The sequence below is a fragment of the Oncorhynchus keta genome, chromosome 3 (genome assembly GCF_023373465.1).
Source record: "Oncorhynchus keta strain PuntledgeMale-10-30-2019 chromosome 3, Oket_V2, whole genome shotgun sequence".
Classification (NCBI taxonomy): Eukaryota; Metazoa; Chordata; class Actinopteri; order Salmoniformes; family Salmonidae; genus Oncorhynchus; species Oncorhynchus keta.
The window spans coordinates 16,606,848-16,632,832 of NC_068423.1; the positions used below are offsets into that span (position 1 = coordinate 16,606,848).

Genomic DNA, 25,985 nt, shown 5'->3' on the forward strand with positions numbered 1-25,985 from the left:
CATTGCCTTCTGCAATAGGGATCAAATACTATTAGATAGTCACTGTCCTGAAAATTGCCCCAAGTGTGATAATAGCCCAGACCCTGTGCATGCTGTACTTTTGATGGTAACATTGAACAAGTCTTCGCCCTCACATTGATGCTTTCCTATCGAATACCTCAGGTAGTACTGCCACATTTTAAGGAGCATAAACAATTACAACAGTCATGATTTAGAAGCCTGGCCTGCATATAGTAACATCCTAATAACTAACCCTGATTGTCATAGTGCAACCAACCAATAAACCTCCATCCTTCCCACGAGCCCTCTATCTAGCCCCAGTCCAACCCGACACCTGTTAGAACATCCATTTTGTGGCTCTGGTCAACATCAACCCCTGATTACAGGATCATTGGGATGTCCCCCCATTGAAGTTGAAGGTCTGATATGATGTGGGGGTCATCTGATTATGACCTATTAAGGAGGGAGAGGGGGACAGTGCATTTATAACTGGTCTCGGTTATCTGTGTGCTGGGAAGCAGTGGGGGGTGGGTATTGGAGTGATGTTTAAAATGAGTGGAGGAAGGGATTGGCGTGGTGGTTAAAAGGAGTGGAGGAAGGGATTGGCGTGATGTTTAAAAGGAGTAGAGGAAGGGATTGGCGTGATGGTTAAAAGGAGTGGAGGAAGGGATTGGAGTGGTGGGTAAAAGGAGTGGAGGAAGGGATTGGCGTGGTGGTTAAAAGGAGTGGAGGAAGGGATTGGCGTGGTGGTTAAAAGGAGTGGAGGAAGGGATTGGCGTGGTGGTTAAAAGGAGTGGAGGAAGGGATTGGCGTGGTGGTTAAAAGGAGTAGAGGAAGGGATTGGCGTGGTGGTTAAAAGGAGTGGAGGAAGGGATTGGGATTGGAGTGGTGGTTAAAAGGGGGAAAGGGATTGGCGCGGTGGTTAAAAGGAGTGGAGGAAGGGATTGGCGTGGTGGTTAAAAGGAGTGGAGGAAGGGATTGGCGTGGTGGTTAAAAGGAGTGGAGGAAGGGATTGGCGTGGTTGTTAAAAGGAGTGGAGGAAGGGATTGGCGTGGTGGTTAAAAGGAGTGGAGGAAGGGATTGGCGTGGTGGTTAAAAGGAGTGGAGAAAGGGATTGGCGTGGTGGTTAAAAGGAGTGGAGGAAGGGATTGGCGTGGTGGTTAAAAGGAGTAGAGGAAGGGATTGGCGTGATGGTTAAAAGGAGTGGAGGAAAGGATTGGAGTGATGGGTAAAAGGAGTGGAGAAAGGGATTGGCGTGATGTTTAAAAGGAGTGGAGGAAGGGATTGGCGTGATGTTTAAAAGGAGTAGAGGAAGGGATTGGCGTGATGTTTAAAAGGAGTGGAGGAAGGGATTGGCGTGATGTTTAAAAGGAGTGGAGGAAGGGATTGGCGTGATGGTTAAAAGGAGTGGAGGAAAGGATTGGAGTGATGGGTAAAAGGAGTGGAGGAAGGGATTGGCGTGATGTTTAAAAGGAGTGGAGGAAGGGATTGGCGTGATGTTTAAAAGGAGTAGAGGAAGGGATTGGCGTGATGGTTAAAAGGAGTGGAGGAAAGGATTGGAGTGATGGGTAAAAGGAGTGGAGGAAGGGATTGGCGTGATGTTTAAAAGGAGTGGAGGAAGGGATTGGCGTGGTGGTTAAAAGGAGTGGAGGAAGGGATTGGCGTGGTGGTTAAAAGGAGTGGAGAAAGGGATTGGCGTGGTGGTTAAAAGGAGTGGAGGAAGGGATTGGCATGATGGTAAAAAGGAGTGGAGGAAGGGATTGGAGTGATGTTTAAAAGGAGTGGAGGAAGGGATTGGCGTGGTGGTTAAGAGTGGAGGAAGGGATTGGCGTGGTGGTTAAAAGGAGTGGAGGAAGGGATTGGCGTGGTGGTTAAAAGGAGTAGAGGAAGGGATTGCATGATGGTTAAAAGGAGTGAAGGAAGGGATTGCATGATGGTTAAAAGGAGTGGAGGAAGGGATTGGCATGGTGGTTAAAAGGAGTGGAGGAAGGGATTGGCATGGTGGTTAAAAGGAGTGGAGGAAGGGATTGGCGTGGTGGTTAAAAGGAGTGGAGGAAGGGATTGCATGATGGTTAAAAGGAGTGGAGGAAGGGATTGGCATGGTGGTTAAAAGGAGTGGAGGAAGGGACTGGAGTGGTGGTTAAAAGGAGTGTTTCAGGTAGAGGAAAAGAGTAGGGCACACCAAAACAATGTGTTGGAAGTTGAACGGGATAAGCAGCTGTGTTGCTTGCTCTAATTAACTTAATATCTTGTATCAAAGTCCCTGTTAAGGGTGAGAATGAAATAAAAAAGTTCCTCAGGTTAAGACAGCTGTGCAGTCGGAGTGTGCAAAACCCATGACAGAAGGCACAGACTGGGAGCGAAGCGCTTCGGACCCACTGGTGAACCACTCACACACACACTTCAACTACAAATACATGTGACATCACATGAGCAGCCAGAGCCTCAGTGAACACTGAGTTTTGGAGAGGAGGACGAGAGGTCAGAGGGCACTTCACAGCCCACAGAGCCGAGAGTCAGGAGGGTCCAGGAAGAGGGATGAGAGGAGAAAAGTGTATTCCGTTGGATCATTCTGACTCGTTCAGAGTGCAACGTCTTCTGAACTCCTGGCCTCGCTCGTGCATCCACTTGTTAGACACTGGAGAAGGAAGAGGAAACCAAGTCAGGAGGACGTGATAAACAAGGACCCACTGTTAACTGCTGCAGCAAACCGTTAGCGGACCTGACACAACTGTTTCACTGCCCTCGGGGCAGACCTGAAGTTCTCAGGGTGTAGGAAATAGGATGTAATGAGAGACAGGTCGGCTCACCCCACTTGTTGCCCACTAGGACAGGGCAGGCTGCGTGCCGCGTGCTGTAGTCACCCTCTCCACTGGCAAACAGGTTATACCAGAACACTGCACTTCCCTGAAAAGAACAGTTTACACATACACAAAGCTCTTTATTTAGCATCAACATGTCAAATAAATAAACCCCATCACGCACTTAAAAGTGAACACCACAGCTGTGTGTTTCACCTTTTTGGGCCACACTGCAGCTCCCACATCAGTAAAGACAGTGGCTCCCCCTGAAGGTACGTCACTCATCTGCAACAGAGAGCATCGTCAAAGCCATCGCATCACACCACTTTAATACGAGAGCTTTAAAAAAAAAAAAAAAAACTAATTGAAACCCATTTCTTTTTAAACCTTTGAAATTAGATTCACACATGGGTAAAACAGAAGACCCAAAATGGTATCCAAATCTATGAACTAGAGCTGAAATAGTGAATTGCTTAATACTAACGTAAATGAGCCAGGTGGCGATGCGGTTCCCGGTGCCCAGCTCCTTAAATGCATCCGGTTCATCTTTCTACAAAGACATGGAACATACAAAGGTTCAATAACACTAACAGTGAAGTCGAGGAAAAACTCCCATCCACATATGAACCCACTAGCAACAGTTGATGCACGTGTGCCAGCCATCAACAGTCACCCACTGGCTCTCAGTCATACAGCATAAAGGTCATAGTTCCCTGACCAGAATAGAAAGAGAAGCCTTGTTTACCCGTCCAAAGTCAAAGTGGGGCTCGTATTGCCCGCCCACGCCGTAATTTGCCACCTGAGGAGAGATGAACAGAGGACAAACTCAGTGACAGATGCTGTGTTGTCATTAGAGACACTCATCTAGTCCTTTGGTAGGCTTTCCTAAGTAGATAACAGCAGTAAAATTGATTCCTTTTGCATTCATTGCTTGCACTGAGTTTTTACAGTTGCTATAATAGGCATACTGTATAAAGGGAAAGGGGGATACCTAGTCAGTTGTACAATTGAATGCATTCAACTGAAATGTGTTTTCCACATTTAACCCAGTTAACTCTGAATCAGAGAGGTGCGGGGGGCTGCCTTAAACCGACATCCACGTTTTCAGCGCCCGGTGAACAGTGGGTTAACTGCCTTGCTCAAGGGTAGGGTGACAGATTTGTACCTCGTCAGCTTGGGGATTCGATCCAGCAACCTTTCGGTTACTGGCCCTACGCTCCTAATACCCGCCAGTGTATATTCACATCATTGGTTGCTAAACTAGATGTACTGCAAGGGTATCCCCTCCTGCCAGTGCTCCAGTCCTACTAAAGTCCCTCAGCCACACTGATGTTCGGTTGTGTTACCTGTAGCTCCTCTGCAGTCTTGACATTCAAGCCGGTGATGTCCTCAATGCGCTGGTTTATCTTGTCCACGACTGGATCTTCGTAGGCGGTTAGCCATGCACTGTGATGAGATACGGAGAGTTTGAGTAGTAAAATACATATTTATTTAGCATCAAAATTGCAGCCAGGCAGCTGAATAATGTTATGCTAGATTAGTGTGTCCACAGTTAACAGTTAAGATAGCAGCATGGACAGCATGTGGTAGTACTGTAGGTTAGAAGGGGTATGCAGATGTAGGATCTTAATTTGATCACCCTGCAATGCAGGAAGTGTAAAACTTTTAGTGCATTTGAGGTTTAAAAATGCGTCAGAAGACTTGATTTTCCCTTACAAAAAAATGCATCGACCCCTACAATTATGATCCACATAATAATTCACATTTCCTGTTGCTGCAGAATTGTTTTCTTGCTGTAGAAAACTGGCTCAAATTAGGATTCTACATCTGTAGAAGGAAACAGGCTGGTTGAAACAGGTGAAAGGGAACTCCATATTTATCCAGTCTCAGAGCAAAAACATTAAAAACAAACTGTTTCTCACCAAGGAAGTTGGGGCATTTATGAGGAAGAGTGACCATTTAGGAATTAGGGTAATTAATTTAAACAAACAGGCCCCTTCTGTCCCTCTGTTACAGACCTTGCCGTTTGAAATGTATAAATATAGATTGAAAAGCTATGGGAGTAACAGAAGATGCTGGTAAGAGTCCAGCAGGGAGCAGAGTTGACTGGGGAGACCAAGATCTCATCCTTTCATTGGGTAGGGGCCAAGCCTCACTTTAAAACATGTCGAGTCAGACAGGCCCACGTCTCAGGCGCTGTTTACACGCCCTCATTTAACATGAATGTGTATGTCCTTTGTTCAATTAGCATAGCCTGTGCATGTTATAAAGATGAATAGGAAATGCCTCCATCTATTCATTCTGAAGTATTTATGTGCGAGTGTCTTCACTGGATGACAGGGTTGGAAGTGCTGTCATTAGAGTCCGGACAGAATGCTGGCTCACATCCTTAGATATAAATACTCCATCAGCTGCTATATAAGCTGTATGGTTACAAAAACATGTTCTGTATCGGAGTGCTTCATTAAAACATTCATCTAACAAGAAGAAAAATCTAGAGCCTAACCGAGAACCCTGATAAATAAATGCCCCTAAGATAATTCATAAACACATTGAGCAGGTTTGATGTGCTAAATGCTGAATAAATTTGGCTAATTTAGGTTAATTTGTGTAATGAAGCTGAAATCTGGGGTCAGAGGAACAGAGGAAGATCACCAGGTTTCCATTTGCTCATCAACTGCAGTTAATCTATTCCCACAAGGGGACGCTCTATAGCCACGCCACATTAAACAGGCTTGAAGGGAACAAATAGGCAGGCAGACCCCTTTCTACAAGAGGAGATTCTACCCATACACTGAAACACCATTCTGTAAGATACACCAGAACCTGCACCAAGATAACAGAAAAACTCCTGTTTTCAAAGAAAAAGAGCAGGAAAAACTGTGCTTGTCACTGCATGGATTGTCATGGCGATAATGTCAATCATCTGATGGGTTGGAGAGGAGAGGAAGTGATGTCATTGCAGTAGGAGGAGAGAGGTGTATCCGTAAGTAAAGTTCCACAAAAGGGGGTGAGAGTTAGGGATGAGCAGGGCAGACAGGGCCTCATGCAGGCCCCTCTCTGTCACCTTTGACCCCTTACCTCTTGGAGACTAATGGGCTGTAGTGAGTTTCCCAGTTTGGGGGTCATGCACGGTGGCACACCTTAGCTAGTATCCCAGACGGTTCACATTACAGTCACAGATCACAGTGAGGAGGACAGAGACATCACTGAATGATCAAGCAACTGTATGAGAGAGACTGACGCTAGGCCAGGGCATGCGGACCATCAGGTCGAAAACCATTGCAGTACATGACTTGCAACTTGTAATGGTCACAGCTAAAACTTAAATGAGACATTACCAAAGGTAGAAGATATTAAACTGGCCTGGTCGCACCCTGACTACTGTTAAGGGAGTCATAACAAGCAGGACTCCTGTTCCTCCCTCTTGTTATGATCAAAGCAGTGGCGGGACATCTTGGCAAGAGCACAGGCCCAGAGGGACTGAATTATACCTTCAAAATCAACCTAGCTTCCAATATACCCAAAGTGTCTACCATCTCACAAGAATGTTACTTGTTCCAGCAATATTTCCCCAAACATACAAACGGTCCATTTTACAATCCGTTATAATCCCTCTACGCTTAAATCGCAGAGTTCCCAATTAGCTGTTGTGCTCTTGCCACGGTTCCTGCCCAAGCAGAAGGAGAGGATGCGGGGTGTGGAGGGGTATGGGGTACAGCGCTGTGCCCATCCCTGCCTGCTGGACTTACCTCTTGCTGATGCGATAGTGGGCGGTCTCCAGCACACCAGTAATAGGGTTGGAGATAGTGGCCCGGCGCAGCTGTGGAGCCAACAGCCAACCGGCAGAGAGGACATGGGTTACAGGGACAATCCCTGTTACACACTGACTGGCTGCTGGACCCACATACACTACGAGGCTACATTAAGTCTGTGCTGTGTGTCCCTGCTGGGCCCCCTTACCCTCTCCAAGAGCTGAACTCTAGCTTGAGTTATGGATCTCTATCATTTACATTTATACACGATTTATGCAAAAGTCTGAATTATGTGTTGATATGAAGCTATAATTCAGTTATGACCACTCGATTCAGTTATGACCACTCGATTCAGTTATGACCATTAGAGGTGATGTTCTTTGCCGAGTCAAAACTCACCTCTAGATCTAACAGAGCTATCAAAAACTACTGTATGTGCCAAACAAATGGGATGTTGCCCTTATCCAGCCAGTTTGTAACAAACAAACACACACGGGAACACAGTCAGGTCCTCGTGCAGGGTGGGCATCCCCAGTCTTCTTATGGCAGCATGCATCTTAGACACATTCTAATGTCTACCACACCTAGGGTTGCATCATTTCCCCCCAAAATTATCCGTATTATAATTCTGGAAAACCACACGCCAGACCCAGTCTTCCCCCGGAGGTTGAACTTTGAACTCACCCTGGGTTTGGCCAGCTCTTTAACCTTCTCGATCTCGCTATTGGAGAGGATGTCGTGGTAACGGATGATGCGTGGGCGGTCCCACTCGTCCTCCTGCTTGACGGGACCCAGCACGTACAGGGGGTGGTGGTTGTTGTCAGAGTAACGACAGAACATACGACTCTGGCGACGAGGGGTCTGAAAGATGGAAGAGAGGACTAGGACTTAAAATACATAGCCATTAGCAGCTGTGCATGCAGAGTGTGTGTGTTAGCCAGTGGAGGCTGGTGAGGGGAGGACAGTTCATATTAATGGCTGGAAAGGATTGAATGGAATCAAACAAAGGGAAACTATGCGTCTGACACCTTTCAATGTATTCCATTCCAGCCATTACTACGAGTCTGTCCTCTGATTTAAAGTGCCACCAGCCACTGGTTAGTACAGTTCAGTGGAGGCTGCTGAGCAGAAGACGGCTCATAATAACGGCTGGAACAAAGCAAACGGAATGGCATCAAACACATGGAAACCAAGCGTTTGATGTATTTGATACCATTCCACTCTAGCCATTACCATGCGACGGTCCTCCCCAATTAAGGTTCCACCAACCTCCTGTGGTACAGTTAGTGGCTCTCACCATCTTGATGCCTTCGCCGCGACACAGCTGTTCATATTTCCTCCTCTCAGGCAGGTAGTCTGCAGGTCTGCCCTTCTTGTCAGATGCCTCTCTCTTCTCCCGCACTCTCTTCTCCTTCTCCTTCTGGCCCTCCTCCGCCTCCACCTTGTTCTGCTTGGCCAGCTGGTACTCAAAGTACTTCAGGTTGCCGTTGGCTCGCTGGTGGGCAGAGTCTGAGAAACACAACAGACTCGGTTAGGACAGAAGATGAGTCTACTCAGTATTGACCTGCGCAGTACAATCAAGACATGAAAAACAAATATCGTACACATACTTGGGTGACAGTACATAAAAATGTATTTCAGTAATCTGACTAGGTGGGACTGGTGAAAGCCAAAGGGAGGTGACCCCGCTTTCAGTTATAGATTCAGACAAAGTATACATTTCAAAAGTATTACATAATGTACAAGTACAACAGCAGTCTCCACTCACCCAATTTGAGTAGTCTCTTGGTGTAGTCCAAGGCTCTCTCTAACTCCCCCTGCTGGTAGATGGAGTAGCTGAGGTAGTCCAGGATGGTTACCATGTCCACGGTGGACTCCTCTCCCCCGTCCAGCTGTTTCAGGGCCTGCTCCATCCACAGCTCTGTGTGGTAGTAGTCGGCATCAGAGTAGGCGATCTTCCCCAGCTCAAAGCAGTCCTCCACGGTCATAGGGCTCATAGCGACATCCTTATTGGTTCCTGTGTGTAGATGTTAACATGTGCAGAGTGACACACACATCTCCATCTCAGCAGCATTTGCATGCAGTTCACTTATATGGCATTTCAAGCATCCATGTGGACTAAATGGGGTGCTCCACTGCATGTGGTGAGCACGGTGCACGATTTCCCCCTGCAACAGTAGGAGCAGCCATCACTGAAGCTCTAACAGAACCTCTGCCGGCAACACGTCCGCTGCTAATCCAGTCCTGGTATGAAGCTCCCACCGCATGCCCTAAGCCCCTAGTCAGCCTCTCCCCGCCTGGCCCTCACTAGGCAGTACCCCCGTGGAGATGGTGAGCATGTCTAGCCAGTAGATGCCCTAAGCCCCTAGTCAGCCTCTCCCCGCCTGGCCCTCACTAGGCAGTTCCCCCGTGGAGATGGTGAGCGTGTCTAGCCAGTAGATGCCCTAAGCCCCTAGTCAGCCTCTCCCCGCCTGGCCCTCACTAGGCAGTACCCCCGTGGAGATGGTGAGCGTGTCTAGCCAGTAGATGCCCTAAGCCCCTAGTCAGCCTCTCCCTGCCTGGCCCTCACTAGGCAGTTCCCCCGTGGAGATGGTGAGCGTGTCTAGCCAGTAGATGCCCTAAGCCCCTAGTCAGCCTCTCCCCGCCTGGCCCTCACTAGGCAGTACCCCCGTGGAGATGGTGAGCGTGTCTAGCCAGTAGATGCCCTAAGCCCCTAGTCAGCCTCTCCCCGCCTGGCCCTCACTAGGCAGTTCCCCCGTGGAGATGGTGAGCGTGTCTAGCCAGTAGATGCCCTAAGCCCCTAGTCAGCCTCTCCCCGCCTGGCCCTCACTAGGCAGTTCCCCCGTGGAGATGGTGAGCGTGTCTAGCCAGTAGATGCCCTAAGCCCCTAGTCAGCCTCTCCCTGCCTGGCTCTCACTAGGCAGTTCCCCCGTGGAGATGGTGAGCGTGTCTAGCCAGTAGATGCCCTAAGCCCCTAGTCAGCCTCTCCCCGCCTGGCCCTCACTAGGCAGTTCCCCCGTGGAGATGGTGAGCGTGTCTAGCCAGTAGATGCCCTAAGCCCCTAGTCAGCCTCTCCCCGCCTGGCCCTCACTAGGCAGTTCCCCCGTGGAGATGGTGAGCGTGTCTAGCCAGTAGATGCCCTAAGCCCCTAGTCAGCCTCTCCCCGCCTGGCCCTCACTAGGCAGTTCCCCCGTGGAGATGGTGAGCGTGTCTAGCCAGTAGATGCCCTAAGCCCCTAGTCAGCCTCTCCCCGCCTGGCCCTCACTAGGCAGTTCCCCCGTGGAGATGGTGAGCGTGTCTTGCCAGTAGATGCCCTAAGCCCCTAATCAGCCTCTCCCTGCATGGCCCTCACTAGGCAGTTCCCCCGTGGAGATGGTGAGCGTGTCTAGCCAGTAGATGCCCTAAGCCCCTAGTCAGCCTCTCCCCGCCTGGCCCTCACTAGGCAGTTCCCCCGTGGAGATGGTGAGCGTGTCTAGCCAGTAGATGCCCTAAGCCCCTAGCCTCTACGTTCCAGCCCCACTCACCAGGAAGCTCTCCTGAGGATATGGTGTGCGTGTCCAGCCGGTAGGTGTCCTGAAGCCTCATCAGGGCCTTGGCTGCCCCCGTCTGGTCGTCATCATTGGGGAAGTACTGTCTCTGGATGGTCAGGTTAGAGATGAACCCTGGAGTACAGGAAGGAAAGATGGTTAGGAACCTCAATTCTACCATCTTCACACAGGGTGGTATAGATGCTAGGAGAACAAATGGTATGGCGTCATTGTTTTAGCACTAGCCACTGAGTTTGTAAAACTACAGCGCACTACATGGTTATATGTGGCAATACATCAGCACAATCTACTCTGAAGCTAAAAAGGGGATTGTGTGTACTCTGCTAATGAACATGCATACAAAACAATAAATATTGGAGAGCAAATGTACAATACGGTGAACTTCGCAAAACGAGGAATGTGGTAAGTGATTGGAGGCCGTCATCTATGTGAGCCTCTGTTATTTCATTCATCTCTGTAGAAAACAGACCCTGTTACATCACTTCAGTGATTGCTTAAAATGCAACAGGACTGATTATATTGTTTTTATTTTATTTTATTAAGTTGTCAAATTAGCACTTAGCAATAATTGAATCTGTATGTGGTAACATAGTATTTATAGTCATTAGAATAGAGGCGTGTGAGTAGCCCTGACCATCAGACATGTCCTTGAGAACCAGGCTCTCCAGCTCTCCCCACTCTGTGTTGAGCCTCTTCATCAGCTTGAAGGCGTTGACCGGGTGGCCCAGGAAGCCTTCTGGGTCCTGAGTGGCTGTGGCCGACAACACATCCAGCTTCTCAGCCCACCTGGACACACCATGTAGGGAAAAGGCATTCAATATAGGCTACTCCTCTTGACCAGCACTGTTGGAACTTAAGAATTTCACTGTACCCTGTGAATCATGTGACTAATAAACAAAGAAAGAAAAAAACAAGTGACTCAGAAGCAAACGGTGAATCATTTTCATATGCACGTTTATATATATGACATGCAACTTCATATATGAACTCAACCCCACCCCGGAAGGCAAAAAAAAAAGAGAACAGTTATATCATGTCCTGCACTTGACACACCCTGATGGTTTATTGTGCCATCTTCATAGCCAGAGAAACTAGGTCTCTGGTTAGCCAGGCCCATTGTAAGCTAGAGACATGGCAATATGACACCCTCTAAAGACATGTTACAGCTACAGGTAGTGTCGTGAAGCAGGATATGTACACCACAGGAGGCTGGTGAGGGGAGGACAGCTCAGGGTAATGGCCGGGATGGAGCAAATGGAACGGCATCAAACACCTGGAAACACAGCCATTACCACGAGCCCATCCTCCCCAATTAAGGTGCCACCAACCTCCTGTGATGTACATTCCTCTCTTTGACAGTCTTTATAGCATGGTGCCTTGTGGGAGAGAGCAACGTGACCAAGAAAGAGAGAGTAGCTATCTGGGTATTGGGGCGCTCACTTTATAACCTGCCAGAGCCTGTGACTGTGGGAGAAAGATGGAGAGATATAAAAGAGATTGCCTATGCACCGGGGCTCTCCTCTCACTTTATAACCTGCCAGAGCCTGTGACTGTGGGAGAAAGATGGAGAGATATAAAAGAGACTGCCTATGCACCGGGGCTCTCCTCTCACTTTATAACCTGCCAGAGCCTGTGACTGTGGGAGAAAGATGGAGAGATATAAAAGAGACTGCCTATGCACCGGGGCTCTCCTCTCACTTTATAACCTGCCAGAGCCTGTGACTGTGGGAGAAAGATGGAGAGATATAAAAGAGACTGCCTATGCACCGGGGCTCTCCTCTCACTTTATAACCTGCCAGAGCCTGTGACTGTGGGAGAAAGATGGAGAGATATAAAAAGAGACTGCCTATGCACCGGGGCCCTCCTCTCACTTTATAACCTGCCAGAGCCTGTGATTGTGGGAGAAAGATGGAGAGATATAAAAAAAGAGACTGCCTATGCACCGGGGCCCTCCTCTCACTTTATAACCTGTCAGAGCCTGTGACTGTGGGAGAAAGATGGAGAGATATAAAAAAAAGAGACTGCCTATGCACCAGGGCTCTCCTCTCACTTTTTGACCTGCTCGAGTTTGTCCTCCTCAGCTCTGATGTAATCCTTCAGAGAGGTGACCAGGTCCTTCTCTGTGTACAGCAGATCGGTCATCTGACCTAGTGAACACAGTGAAACACAGGGGTCAAAAGTTGGACTAGTTCTTCTATGCGTTGAACATTTGAGACATGTTTGTAATAGGGAACAATGCCGTTCAAGCCAATGTTTGTGACCAAGACCGGCTGGAAGCGATGAAACGACTGAATCAAGGGATCAACAGAGAGATGTTCATGAAAGGAGAGGACATTTAACCTACCGATGGAAGTGAAGAAATCTTTGTCTGCAGAGGATGTGTAGAATAGACAGGTCAACAACACACAACAGACTCCCCTCAACTCCATCTTTAACACTGCCGCACAGGGGTCTGTAAAACGAGGTAGATGAGTTGTTAGTCCGTTACATATCATATTAATACCTGTGAGATGTAACACACAGAAAGACATATTTGTATGAAACTAACAGCACCAATTAAAATACTTTTGCGAGTCTCGGCATGCTAAGTGGCTGAGCAGAAGCTTGTAAAAATGTGTTGCCCACGCTGGGTATACGGCTTTGCCAGACTTGCCTTCAGAACCCACCAAGTGAATATACAGCCACCGCCAGCTCACGCACCCTGCATGACCCTTTTCACTGCGCTCACAAGGCCTTCGTTCTTTACACAACTACTACTGTGTCAGACATGCTGCTACTAAAATAAATACAAATACAAAATAAACGTAATAGACTCAAAGCGGGGATTTTAAATTGCTTTGTCTATAAAAAAAAACATGTTTTAACTACATATCTAGCTAACAGGTCAGTACTCCGTTTGACCAGAGGGCATTTGAGGCTTTAGGATGACAGAGTACAAGCCGGACAGGGAGAGCAGCAGCTGCATCCCAAGGAGAGCAAGGAGCAGAGGGGGCGGAGGCCGAGATGGAAGGGAAAGGCTTGATTTCCCTTTTGGGTCGCTCAAGTATTTACGACGGGCAATCAAATACCTGGGAGAGTACACAAGTTCACACAAACGGCTGGCAGTAGGTGCTGTAAATAAATAGGCCAATGAGGTTAATTTCCTTTTATGATGGTCTGGATTTGATTTTGGATAGGAAGGTACCCTTGAAACAGATGTGCAACAGGTGAACAGAGGCCCAGGGCAGATGACCTATCACCCAACCCTATCTAGGTAAATGGAAAGTAGGTCTTTCATCAAAAGGTCAGGAATGTGTGAGATGTGACCCAACAAGACTACAAAGAGCTATTATATTAAGAAAACTGGTGAGGACATGCAGAGGTGATGCATCGGTGTCTGTTATTACTGTTCACTAAAATAAAGTGTAATTGTTATATAATATATTTCAAATTCAATGGAGAGTATGGACGTCCCAAGGCTCCCAGACAGCAAGGACCCTTCAATTGTGGAGAGGTTCAAACCAGGGAGTATAATTCAGGCAGAAAAGACTGCCACGTACATGCCCCTCCCCCCATCGCAGGGATTTTTGGGAGCACCATCAAAATAGATTCCCTAGCCATGGAGTAAACCATAATGCCAAAAACTAGAGTTGACTGCAAATGTATGTTTTAACACATTTTTTATGGGCTTGCAGATATGTTTCTGAACGTTCTAATTAGGCAATTATCAACTCTTGAAATGCCAACATTCTCGGCGTTGCAACATGTGAAGAAATCTTTGTCAGCGGATGATGTGCGACATGTGTGCAACAATGTATCAACCAATTGTTTCCAGCAACATGTGTCACACGTAGCAAGCAAATAAACACTAAGGAGATTTAAAAAATTTAAATAAAAAAACTCCGCGCATAGCTAAATTTTACTGCAGCTGCGACACAAAACTTTATTTTTTTTTATACCGTAACACATTTTGTTCCTACTGTACAGCAGGCCAAATATCAGCTGCGATAAAATTTAAATAACTCAAATCTATTGTTCAATTTACAGCAACGATGTGACCTGGCAATTTTACAATGTAAAATAGCGGTAACATCAAGGTGTTATTTCAGAGAGGGATATAGCAGACCAAAACGAATGGTCATAGTGACTAACGTTCCTCTAATACTTCAGTGAGCAATATCATGCAGTAATTTAGAAAATCAATTACATATTTTGGTACCTTATTCCGCTCAGCACTGCTTTCGGAAGAGGGTTAAAATCCCCACGTCGAATGCCACCGCTGTTTTCTCAAAATCCTCTGTATTTTGAACTCGGCTGCGGTTAACTGGTAGGTTTATGTACCGGTTTCCATTTTCTCTTTATTGCCATTATACAGGATGGTGAATGTCGCCACCTGGCGGTTGGATTTAAACAGTGAGTGAAATACAGTTGTGCTGTGTAAATCTGTGCCCTGGTTTTAATGTCTATGGTAAATTCACTCAAAACTACTCCAGAGTCAGTCTTTCAATAAAACAGCATGTTAAAAATAAAAAAAAGAGGGAAAAGAAATAACATGTTTAAGGCTAGTTGTTTTCCTTTGTTTTTAAATGTTGTTTAAAAAAAAAGTTTTTTTTAATTTTTATGTTGTTTTTAATATAATTTGTTTTGTTTTTCATCCACGAAATGTCACCATTAATTAATAGTTAGCTAATAATTGCATGATAATATATGTAATTGGATGGTTACTACTATCATTATTCATTTATACAGTCTACTGGTTTGGACTCTTATTTTGAAGGAAGAAAGAAAAGCGTTCTACAGAAGTAGAAGATCCACAAGTCATACGACCTATTTCTACAATTTCTCTTCTTAAAATCTGATTTTAAGCCTACATTTAACCACATGGCTAACATTATGTCTAGCCCTAATCTTAAATTAAGACCAAAAATTAATTCGTTTTTATGATTTTTGAACGATCGGCCTGAGGCTAATTTTCAGTTTGTGGCTGTGCTATTTAGTAGAAACCGATCCATAGAAGGGGTAAAAAAGCGTAACCCAGAAGTGCTTCATTGGTGGTGTAACATCATAAACGAGCCGTGCTTTCATCGAAGTTGCCAGCTAGTTAGTCGTCTGGTCGCCAGATATGCTTTCTAAAACGGTTGGTTGATGTAAGGTATGAATTGTAGCGTTTTAATTGACGTTTCCATCCTTTGACCCAAGAATGGACTTGCCGCCTGTATGCTAGCTAACATGCTAACGTTAGCTAGCATTTCCTTGAGAGTCGATAGGATTGCTTGATATATTTTTGCACAGTTACCGGCTGGCATAGACAAACCAACAGTGTGACTGAAATAACCGTTTCTGCCCAGAATTTGTTCAAAACGTTACTGTGCTGTAGAAGAGGAATCTGTTTTGTATTTTACTAGTCCATTTGGCTAGATAGTTTACTACCCCAGATAGGCATTACGTTTAGGGAAAGCGGTCATCATCATGGCCAGTATTGACGTGAGTACAAGCAAAGATGGACCTGTCAACGGGCACACGTCATGGGCTTGCAAATCACAGGAGCGCCAACTCTCTGACATCCTTCTCCCAGTACAGTCAAGTATCGACACTGACATCAGTCAGATCGACAGAGACACACCAAACGGGTAAGACACCTTGTTTGTCATCTTCTCCACTGACAGACAATCTCATACCGCAGTGACCTCATCAACCTTTAAATGACCACACATAAACGGTTTATGCATGCCTTAACTCATTGAAACGTTCCAGGAAGCCCCAGACGCTCATAGTTAGCAATCTAGACTAACTTCCACTCTAGAATAGTTACATCACCTATATTAAAATCTTTGATTTTCTTATTAATAAAAATACTGCTACCCTTTGACATTTTGATCACTCTCTTGTTTGTCCTCAGGTGTGTTCCAGTGCTCCTGGAGCAGGTTGAGCAGGGGTCTCCGTGTGTCATCACCCTGTGCTGTGCACCCCACTGCCCTGCCCTCATCACCAGCCTGCTGGTGACCAGCGAGGCCCGCACAATCGAGGTCTACTCCCAGGCTGGGGACTATTGTGGCACCAGTCGCGGGGAAAGAGACTCCAACACACAGCCTGACAGGTGTGTGTGTGTGTGTGTGTTGTAACGGTTTTGACTTGAGGTTATTATTTATAGGGGTGCCAGGTAGGTTGTGCCTACCAGAGAAAACATTGGTTTCTCCTTTTAGTTTGGGTGGGAATGAGTCCCATCTGGTCCGTCAAGTCTACACCAATACAAAGGACGTATGTAAAAGTCAGGAGGGAAATAAACTTTTCATAAACCCTTAAAACATTGAAAAGAACTTCAAAAACAACTATATTCTGTTGCGTGGGTTGTATTAGCAACAACAATGATTACACACACACATATAATAATATCACAATGAGTTCTGGTTCCTCCAGAAATGTCCTGTACCTCGGGCCTAAAAAGAGTCCTGCCCGGTAAAGGAGTTCAGTGAACTCAAGTGACTTTTGTCACGCGATGTTTGTCCGTTCATTCAGTGTAGCGTAAACCCAGTATTAAACATACAATCAATATAACAATTACTTTACCACAGAACTTTAAAGCGGATCAACTCTTACTTAAGTCCTCAACTACCACTAACTACACAAATCACAGTATACATCACATCCAAACAAATGAAATACCGTATACAAAAAGGTGGTAGTCAGTCGGTCAGTCAGACAATCCAATCCGCCAATAGATCTCCAGCGGAGAAAGGCCACGAAGAACGGAGAGGTGTAGTCCAGGGACGCGATGAGTGGATCCGATCCTGGGTAAACTCTCTTAGGCTACAAAACACACGTTTAACGGCAACAAAACAAACGGAATAGAGAAGCTTGAACTGAGGGTTGAACACATCCTCATGCACGTCTCCATCACAACCCCACTTTCGTGCAGCTGATGCTGGCTATTTAATTGGGAATTAAAGGAAAGCGCCCTATTGGAAGGAGCTGCACTGAGACGGTTCAGAAAATTCAGGGCCGTCACACACCCCTCCCCTGGAAAAAGCCTTTAAAACCATTGCCCTGGAAGGCACATCTTGGTCGGGGAAACCGAGAAAGGTCTCCTCATCACTTTCCTCTACAAAAATATTCATTACTTTTTGGAGCTCACGCTCCTCAGCTGAGGAGTCACAGGCCTTAAGGTGCGAGACGTCTGGGTCTGGGAATCCGAGAAAAGTATCCTCACTATCCTCTTCAAAGATATCCAGGACCTTGCGGCGCTCAATCGCCTCAATTCCTCAGCCGAGGGGTAACAGGCCTTAAGGCGTGAGACATGGACGATGCGCATATCTTCACCTGTGTCCTCTTTCACCACTCGGTAGTTCAAAGGGCCCATCTGCTCCACAATCCTATATGGTCCTTGCCATTTAGGAGCGAGCTTGGCCGAGAAGAATTGTTCAGCTTTCGAGTAAGGATGAGAGCGAAGCCACACCCGATCATGAAGCTGGAACTGCATGTCTCGTCTGTTCTTATCATAATTTCTCTTCTGCTTGAGTCGAGCCTGGATCATGTTCTTTGAGACAAGAGCTCTCAAGTCATGGAGATGGCCTACCTGGTCATAGCAAGCAGCGTCTGGAGTAAGCTGCTGGGGCTGTAGCACCATATCCAAGGGTCCTCGGAGAGGACGACTTAGGTTCAGCTCTGCAGGTGTGACTCCAGTGGACTCTTGCACAGCAGAATTCAGGGCAAATCGAAACTCGTGAAGGTGCTTGTCCCAGTGTTTGTGCTGGGTCCCTACATAGGAAGCAATCATTGTCTTCAAGGTTCGATTTACTCTCTCAGTGAGATTGGTCTGTGGGTGATAGGCCGTGGTCAACTTCTGCCTCAGGTTCCATCTTTGGCAGGTCTCCTCAAAGAGATCAGAGACAAATTGGGAACCTCGATCAGACAGGATGTAATCAGGCACTCCCCAGCGAGTCAGGATCTCTTTCGTAAGGATGTTAGAGACGGTCCTTGCTGTGGCCTGACGCAGGGAAAAGAGTTCCACCCACTTTGAATAGTAATCAACAAAAACAAGTATGTACACATTCTGATTGGAGCTTCTAGGAAATGGACCCATCAAATCCACTCCTAACATTTCCCAAGGTCGGGTAACCACCGTTTGCTGCAACTTGCCAGCAGGCTTTCTACCTTCTGGTTTGTACATTTGACAAACCTGACAATTTCGGATGTGTGACTTCACATCCATGCTCAGATGTGGCCAGTAGAGTAACGCTTGCAACCGCTTGTAGGTTTTGAACCTGCCCAAATGACCAGCTAATGGGTCTTCATGGAAATGTTGAAGCAGTTGTAGGCGTAGAGTGTCCGGTATGTACATTTGGTAGAGTGTTCTGTGAGGTAGTTGTACGACTCGGTAGACTTTATCTTCAATGATGGTCAGCTTTGTGGTAGGATTGACCATCTTTTCTCCATCTTCCAGGATAGTCTGGTACAAAGCCTGTACTTTTGGATCATCCTGTTGAGCTTTCCATATTGCCTCATCAGAGATGGGAAAGTCTGTTTTGGGCGAGTCTCGACTGCTTGACAGGACAGTAGCACATGTAAGATCAGGGCCACCGTTATCACAAGTAGGAGCTCTGGACAAGGCATCTGGAACAGTGTTGTATTTTCCTTTCCTGTATTCCACTGCAAATGTGAACTCTTGCAACCGTAGAGCCCATCTTATGAGTCTGGTGCTTGGTTTGTTGGTCTTGAACACCCACACAAGGGAGGAATGGTCAGTGACCACAGTGAAGTGTCTTCCTCCAAGTAGTACCTCCACTTTTCCAAAGCCCAGACCACTGCAAGGCACTCTTGCTCTGTTGTGGAGTAGTTCCGTTCTGCTCCATTCAATGTCCGACTGGCGAACGCTAGCACTTCTTCAGTGCCAAGTCCAGTCTGTTGGACTAGGACAGCACCAAGTCCAACATCACTTGCATCAGTGTAAACAACAAAAGGGCAATCAAAGTTGGGATGACCTAAAATGGGAGGTGTGACGAGATGTCGTTTCAGGGTTTCAAAGGAAGTCTGGCACTCTGCCGTCCATTGGAATTTAGCTCCTTTTCGCTTCATCGCGTTGAGGGGTTCTGCCACCTGGGAGAAGTTCGACACAAACCGATGGTACCATCCAGCCATACCAAGGAACCGTTGAAGGGCCTTGAGTGTGGTTGGCACAGGGAAGTCTTGTACAGCCTTTGTCTTTTCAGGATCCACATGAATGCCGTCGAAAGACACAATATGGCCAAGGAACTTCAGGGAGGTTTGGCAGAAGTTGCTCTTCTTCATATTTAAGGTCAGACCAGCTTCTCTTAGCTTGTCCAACACTGCTTGAAGATCTTGAAAGTGTCTTTCTCTGTTCTGAGAGTAGATAATTATATCGTCCAGGTAGACGAAACAGATCTTCCCTTTGAGCTCACCTAACGCAATCTCCATGAGTCTTTGGAAAGTGGCAGGGGCATTCTTTAATCCAAAGGGCATCACCTTAAAGGAAAACAATCCCTCGGCACAGACAAACGCAGTCTTGTCCTTGCTTTCCTGGTCCATCTCAACCTGCCAATAACCACTATTGAGATCAAGGGTAGTGAACACAACAGCGCCAGACAATGACTCCAGGATCTCATGGATGGTGGGAAGAGGATAGGCATCAGTCTGGGAAACATTGTTGGTCTTCCTATAGTCCACACAAAATCTAAGACCACCAGTCTTTTTTGGGATGAGGACAACAGGAGCAGCCCAGGGAGAGGAGGAACGTTCTATTATATCTTGGGTTAACATATCATTTATGAGTCCCTTTTGGATGATTAGCTTCGCTGGGGACAAACGATATGGCTTTTGCTTGATCGGCATTTCCTGTGTAAGGAATATTTTGTGCTTCAGGAGCCCGGTGCGTCCTAGCTTTGAAGTACATACATCAGCATTATTCTGCAGCTGCTCCAACAGCCTTAACTCCTCTGGCTGTTCCAGCTGAGCTCTTCTCACAGCCTGTAAAAGGAGATCATCAGAAGGATTATCAAGGGTTAGTGGTACCGGAGCAATGGCAGAGAAGACTGCCACATTTGAACCCCAATCATGTAACTTTTAGCTTCCGATTGGTGCGGTATTAACTGAAAGGAAGGGGATGTCGATGGGGGGCGTAGGCAGTGACTCTTGGGGTTTCAGCTCTGGTTAAAGCACCCAGAGAAGGATGGTCATTCCTGCGAAGAGAGTTAGGTGTGTTGGCCTGTTGTGATTTGTGGTTTCTGGAAGGGTTTACTTGATACGGTCTTGGACATTCAGAGGTGCCAGCTTGGCCCTCAGTGGTCTGAACTGAAGTGGACACCAGGGAAACTCTGTGTAAGGAGTTGTGCCTAATGGAGGCCATGTCCACAGACACGTCATCCAACATTTTACCACAATTAGAGAGTTCTGTCTGCAAGTGGTCTACAGTGTTAACCATGGGAGAAAAAACAGAATTAACATCCTTGAGGACCTCAGTGTGGTGATGTTGCAGGCGCCATTGGAGAGTGGCAGTGAGTTGGTTTCGTTGGTAGTCAAACTGCCTGTCCATGGCACCAGTCATTTCCCGTCTTCCACTCTCACTGAGCTCTTTCAGCGTGTGGGTTAGAGTGCTCAGTGAGTTTCTGAATTCCATGGCACTCTGTTGTTGCTCTTCCTCAGACATTTGAATTTATGGTGGATAAGAGTTTGGAGATGTTGTTGAGTCTGACGAATATCAAGGATGTCACCTTGAAGTTGTAAGACTACAACCTCTGGAGATAAACCAGACAATGGAGGAAGGTTGGGTGTCAGAGGGAGGACTAGCTCAGTACTTCCACACAGATCCATGTCAATAAGTGAGTAACTGGTTAGACCTCCTGTGGCCTGTGGCTCAGGCCGAGCATTCAGATTCCCAGGGCTCTGGCCCAAATCAACTCCATTATCTCCATTCACATTATGATTTGTATTGTCAGCTTGATGGTCAGAATGGCCCTGTGTATTCCCATTGACAGGTATGACATGGATGAGCACATTATCTTGGGGTGAATCCATTGTTTTAATTCCACACAAAATATTTGCTTTGGTTAGTTCTCAATGTTGAGCTGTCCCATCTGGGGTGCCATTTTTTATGTAACGGTTTTGACTTGAGGTTATTATTTATAGGGGTGCCAGGTAGGTTGTGCCTACCAGAGAAAACATTGGTTTCTCCTTTTAGTTTGGGTGGGAATGAGTCCCATCTGGTCCGTCAAGTCTACACCAATACAAAGGACGTATGTAAAAGTCAGGAGGAAATAAACTTTTCATAAACCCTTAAAACATTGAAAAGAACTTCAAAAACAACTATATTCTGTTGCGTGGGTTGTATTAGCAACAACAATGATTACACACACACATATAATAATATCACAATGAGTTCTGGTTCCTCCAGAAATGTCCTGTACCTCGGGCCTAAAAAGAGTCCTGCCCGGTAAAGGAGTTCAGTGAACTCAAGTGACTTTTGTCACGCGATGTTTGTCCGTTCATTCAGTGTAGCGTAAACCCAGTATTAAACATACAATCAATATAACAATTACTTTACCACAGAACTTTAAAGCGGATCAACTCTTACTTAAGTCCTCAACTACCACTAACTACACAAATCACAGTATACATCACATCCAAACAAATGAAATACCGTATACAAAAAGGTGGTAGTCAGTCGGTCAGTCAGACAATCCAATCCGCCAATAGATCTCCAGCGGAGAAAGGCCACGAAGAACGGAGAGGTGTAGTCCAGGGACGCGATGAGTGGATCCGATCCTGGGTAAACTCTCTTAGGCTACAAAACACACGTTTAACGGCAACAAAACAAACGGAATAGAGAAGCTTCGGAACTGAGGGTTGAACACATCCTCATGCACGTCTCCATCACAACCCCACTTTCGTGCAGCTGATGCTGGCTATTTAATTGGGAATTAAAGGGAAAGCGCCCTATTGGAAGGAGCTGCACTGAGACGGTTCAGAAAAATTCAGGGCCGTCACAGTGTGTGTGTGTGTGTGTGTGTGTATACATATACGTTTGGTGTCACTTAGAAATGTCCTTGTTTTTGAAAGGAAAGTAACTTTTTTTGTAAATGACTATTATAGCTGGTTATGACTGATTTTCTAATGGAATATCTACATAGGTGGACAGAGGCCCATTATCAGCAATCGTCACTCCTGTGTTCCAATGGCTTGTTGTGTTAGCTAATCCAAGTTTATAATTTGAAAAGGCTAATTGTGAAGAGGCGACTCCGGGATGCTGACCTTCTAGGCAGAGTTGCAAAGAAAAAGACATATCTCAGACTGGCAAATAAAAATATTAAGATGGGCAAAAGAACACAGACACTGGACAGAGGAACTCTGCCTAGAAGGCCAGCATCCCGGAGTCTTCTCTTCACGGTTGACGTTGAGACTGGTGTTTTGCGGGTACTATTTAATGAAGCTGCCAGTTGAGGACTTGTGAGGCGTCTGTTTCTCAAACTAGACACTCTAATGTACTTGTCCTCTTTCTCAGTTGTGCACCTCTTTCTATTCTGGTTAGAGCCAGTTTGCTCTGTTCTGTGAAGGGAGTAGTTGTACGAGATCTTCAGTTTCTTGGCAATTTCTCGCATGGAATAGCCATAATTTCTCAAAACAAGAATATATTGACGAGTTTCAGAAGAAAGTTCTTTGTTTCTGGCCATTTTGAGCCTATAATCGAACCCACAAATGCTGATGCTCCAGAAACTCAACTAGTCTAAAGGCCAGTTTTATGGCTTCTTCAATCAGAACAACAGTTTTCAGCTGTGCTAACATAATTGCAAAAGGGTTTTCTAATGATAAATTAGCCTTTTAAAATTATAAACTTGGATTAGCTAACACAATGTGCCATTGCAACACAGGAGTAATGGTTGCCGATAATGGGCCTATGTAGATATTCCATTATAAATCAGTCGTTGCCAGCTCCAATAGTCATTCACAACATTAACAATGTCTACACTGTATTTCTGATCAATTTGATATTTTAAAGGACAAAAAATGTTGCCTTTCAAAAACAAGGACATTTCTAAGTGGCCTCAACTTTTGAATGGCAGTATGTGTGTATGTGTATATGTAAATAATAGCCCGTGTGTAGAATAATACCAAATATGAAAAGGAGAGTATTACTTATTTCTACTTTTTTTTGTGTACCTATACCTATACATGATACATAACCATATCCATAATTATGCATTTCTGTGTAGTACATTTCTGTGTAGTACAGATCAGGGACCCATGATGAAGTTCTATTACTGCAATACTGTAGTTCAATAACCCACTTACATTTTTTAATTTTTTATGTTAAGTTAAGCTGTCATGTCATAGCTGACACGCCATTCTTTCTGCAGACATTTTAAAACTTAATCCAGAGCAGATATTTACGCTTTTGGGAAGTGTGGTCACATAAAAAAAACAGACAGAATTTACAGAAATTCTGTTACCAAACTTTGCATCTGCACAGTTTGTCCAGTAAATGTTGTTTTTGTATAAACATTTCTGAGTAAATTATTAAAAGCATTCCTTGTGCATGGAGTTGTATGGTTTAACTTAGTAATTAATGTTTTTTTGTTTGGCATACATTTTAAAGCGAAAAATGGACACAGTATGATAATTGGCTGTAATGTGGTACATCCTTATTTTTGCTTTTCAGTGCAGAGAGAGGACCATTCTACAGGAAACACTTAATATTGGAGTCCCCCGCCGCATCATGTGAGGTGAAGGTATGCATGTCAACCACAGCTTTCAAATCAACAGTAGTTTTTGTTACTACTTCAGTCCCATTCCTGTTTATTCTCTACTAGCACATAGCAATAGGTCTGGGAACATGAAATCCATTGACTCATCCCCTTTACCTGTCTAGTTAGGGTTATTATGGGTGGTGCCCTTTCTTGGGCTAACCTCTGTGTTTTCTCAGCTGCTGTCTCTTGGTGGGCGAGGGAGCGTGGCTGTGGCTCGGGTCGTAATGGGCCTACAGACACTGACACCTGTGGACTGCTCTCTGAGCCTGGGCCCCAGCATCGACATGCTCCGTGTGCAGTCCATGGTGGAGGAGATGGGCGCCAGCCTCTCACCGGGGGCCCAGAGCCTCATGAACATGGTCCAGTTTCAGCAGAAGGTGGGTTCTCCGCTGACATCAATGCACCACAGTCACCAATACCAGTCAATAGAAGCCTCAGTGGAAAATGACGCAGTCCGAAATGACACAGGAGACACTGGCTCGTATTGTATTGTATTGTTCATTCTTCTACCCACCAAGATGGCTGTCAGATAGCGAGAAGCTCAAGACTAGTGAACAGAGAACACCGAAGACAATCGCTGTATTGTATGGTAAATCGAGCTCTTTGGTATTTTTCTTCCAGAACAAAGCTGACTCACTGAGTGGGTTTCTGCCCCTCCTCGTGAGCAGTGGGGCTCTCTCTGCTCTTGCTAGAGTAACTAACGGACCCTCTTCAGCTCCAGCTGACATTCAACACCCCTCAGTCAACACTAGCCTCCAGCCAGACAAGATGTCTGACTCTGCCTCCTCAGATCCATGGCCCCAGTCTCGTGCAGCCTGCGATACTCACACCGGCCTGGCAGACATGATGTCACCCTTTCTTAACGGCCAGCCAGGAGGACGGAGGCCATGCATCAGCCCAGACTTGCTCCCTATGCTGCAGAGTGTGTGTGGGCAGGTGACGCAGCTCCGTATCGAGGATGCCTCAAAGACATCCAACGGCCCGCGGTGAGTATGATGACTGGTGGTGGGTCTAACTACAATGTAAAACTCCCTCTGAACGTTTACATGGTGTGGTTGGAGTAGAATGGCGTCCAGATGTTGTGGTTAGGAGTCAAGTGGATGGGGGATGTCAGGGCTGACCATGTCTGTCTGGGTTTGGTAATGGTTCTGGCGGCATTGTGGTGTGTCTGTTTATGTTCCAGGAAATGTTTGTGTCTGTATGACCGTAAAGGTCTTGTTGTCAGGGAAAACTCCCGGTCCAGTGAAACCTGTGAGGATAGCGAGGATATGTTCAAGGGCAATGTTAACATGGGAGGGCGACAGCACCAAAGGGAGGTACTTTAATTCTTCTGAAAACCTATTCTGTGATGGATCGTCTTGCAGGCAGGAGCATGCATGCTGCAGAGGGCTGGAGCAGGTCCTGGAGAGATGTCTGGGCGAGATGGAGAGGAGGCTGATGGAACACATGGACCAGCGACTGGATGCCATGCAGCTGCGCCTGGAAACTGCCTTACTGCAGACCCTGGCCCTTCCCCTTAACCACCTCAAGACCACAGCACCCACGCCTGACCAGCCTCAGGCCCTGCACTAACTCCATCCCAACTCTGGCCTCTACCCAAGCCACAGCCCCTGCCACATCCCCTACCCCAGCCCCCACTGACTCCAGCCCCTACCTTATCCCCTGCCCCATGCACAGCCCCTACACTGGCTGCGACCAATAACCTGAACCCAATCACCGAACTCCCCAGAGACAAGCTACTTGTTTTACCACTTGTGCATGTTTGTAAAATAATGTCTAACTGTTGTAAATTTGACTCCCTTTCATATTCTGTGTATTAACAGACTGGTTTAAATAACTGCACTGTATGATCAGGAGTGAAAATAAATATATTTATACTGTAACAAAACTACAGAATATGTTTATTTTATGTGCAAGGGTATAAAAAAAAATATATATATTTTTTAAAGAATCTAACAAAACCTGCTCTCCAGTCCACACTTGCTAAACATATTCATTCCTCTGTAATGTAAAACATGAAATGTTTATGTTGGTAAAGGAGAAGCACTAGGTGGAGCTGTTGGTTTCGTGTCTTTGGTAGGACTACATTACAGAGGGCTCCATTGCTGCATCCTTGAACAGGTCACCACACCCGGCCGGGGCTGATCT

The 25,985-nt window shown here is 46.1% G+C and overlaps 2 protein-coding genes across 5 annotated transcripts; one reads left to right on the plus strand and one right to left on the minus strand.

The window, feature by feature from the left end:
- Positions 1–1,120: 1,120 nt before the first annotated feature.
- Positions 1,121–22,072, minus strand: LOC118367920 (prolyl 4-hydroxylase subunit alpha-1-like). 4 transcript variants are annotated; one of them, XM_052491288.1, is made up of 15 exons: positions 21,734–22,072; positions 12,449–12,556; positions 12,155–12,251; positions 10,739–10,890; positions 10,081–10,218; positions 8,325–8,573; positions 7,854–8,065; positions 7,241–7,417; positions 6,554–6,624; positions 4,148–4,247; positions 3,547–3,600; positions 3,286–3,351; positions 3,018–3,086; positions 2,811–2,907; positions 1,121–2,638 (listed from the first exon to the last, which is right to left on the minus strand). In XM_052491288.1, exons 2-15 carry the CDS (start codon positions 12,531–12,533, stop codon positions 2,568–2,570), a joined length of 1,638 nt encoding a protein of 545 aa, XP_052347248.1. In that variant the 5' UTR covers positions 12,534–12,556; positions 21,734–22,072; the 3' UTR covers positions 1,121–2,567. The 4 variants fall into 4 exon arrangements, with proteins under 4 accessions (XP_052347248.1, XP_052347252.1, XP_035607552.1 ...); XM_052491292.1 differs by lacking the exon at positions 21,734–22,072 and adding an exon at positions 16,747–16,933; XM_035751659.2 differs by lacking the exon at positions 21,734–22,072 and adding an exon at positions 14,303–14,470.
- On the plus strand, positions 14,865–25,780 carry c3h10orf88 (chromosome 3 C10orf88 homolog). Its single transcript, XM_035751674.2, has 6 exons — positions 14,865–15,713; positions 15,983–16,180; positions 23,750–23,819; positions 24,014–24,214; positions 24,459–24,823; positions 25,202–25,780. The coding sequence occupies exons 1-6, from the start codon at positions 15,553–15,555 to the stop codon at positions 25,407–25,409; spliced, it is 1,203 nt and encodes a 400-aa protein (XP_035607567.1). The 5' UTR covers positions 14,865–15,552; the 3' UTR covers positions 25,410–25,780.
- Positions 25,781–25,985: the final 205 nt, after the last annotated feature.

Excerpts from the sequence above, each read along its gene's own strand:
- LOC118367920 (XM_052491288.1), bottom strand. The coding sequence starts at position 12,533 with ATGGAGTTGAGGGGAGTCTGTTGTGTGTTGTTGACCTGTCTATTCTAC. Across the intron at positions 12,252-12,448 it reads AGATTTCTTCACTTCCATCG|GTCAGATGACCGATCTGCTG; the intron begins GTAGGTTAAATG and ends TGTGTTCACTAG. Across the intron at positions 10,891-12,154 it reads AAACTCGAGCAGGTCAAAAA|GTGGGCTGAGAAGCTGGATG; the intron begins GTGAGAGGAGAG and ends TGGTGTGTCCAG.
- c3h10orf88 (XM_035751674.2), top strand. The coding sequence starts at position 15,553 with ATGGCCAGTATTGACGTGAGTACAAGCAAAGATGGACCTGTCAACGGG. Across the intron at positions 23,820-24,013 it reads CCGCATCATGTGAGGTGAAG|CTGCTGTCTCTTGGTGGGCG; the intron begins GTATGCATGTCA and ends GTGTTTTCTCAG. Across the intron at positions 24,215-24,458 it reads TGGTCCAGTTTCAGCAGAAG|AACAAAGCTGACTCACTGAG; the intron begins GTGGGTTCTCCG and ends TTTTTCTTCCAG.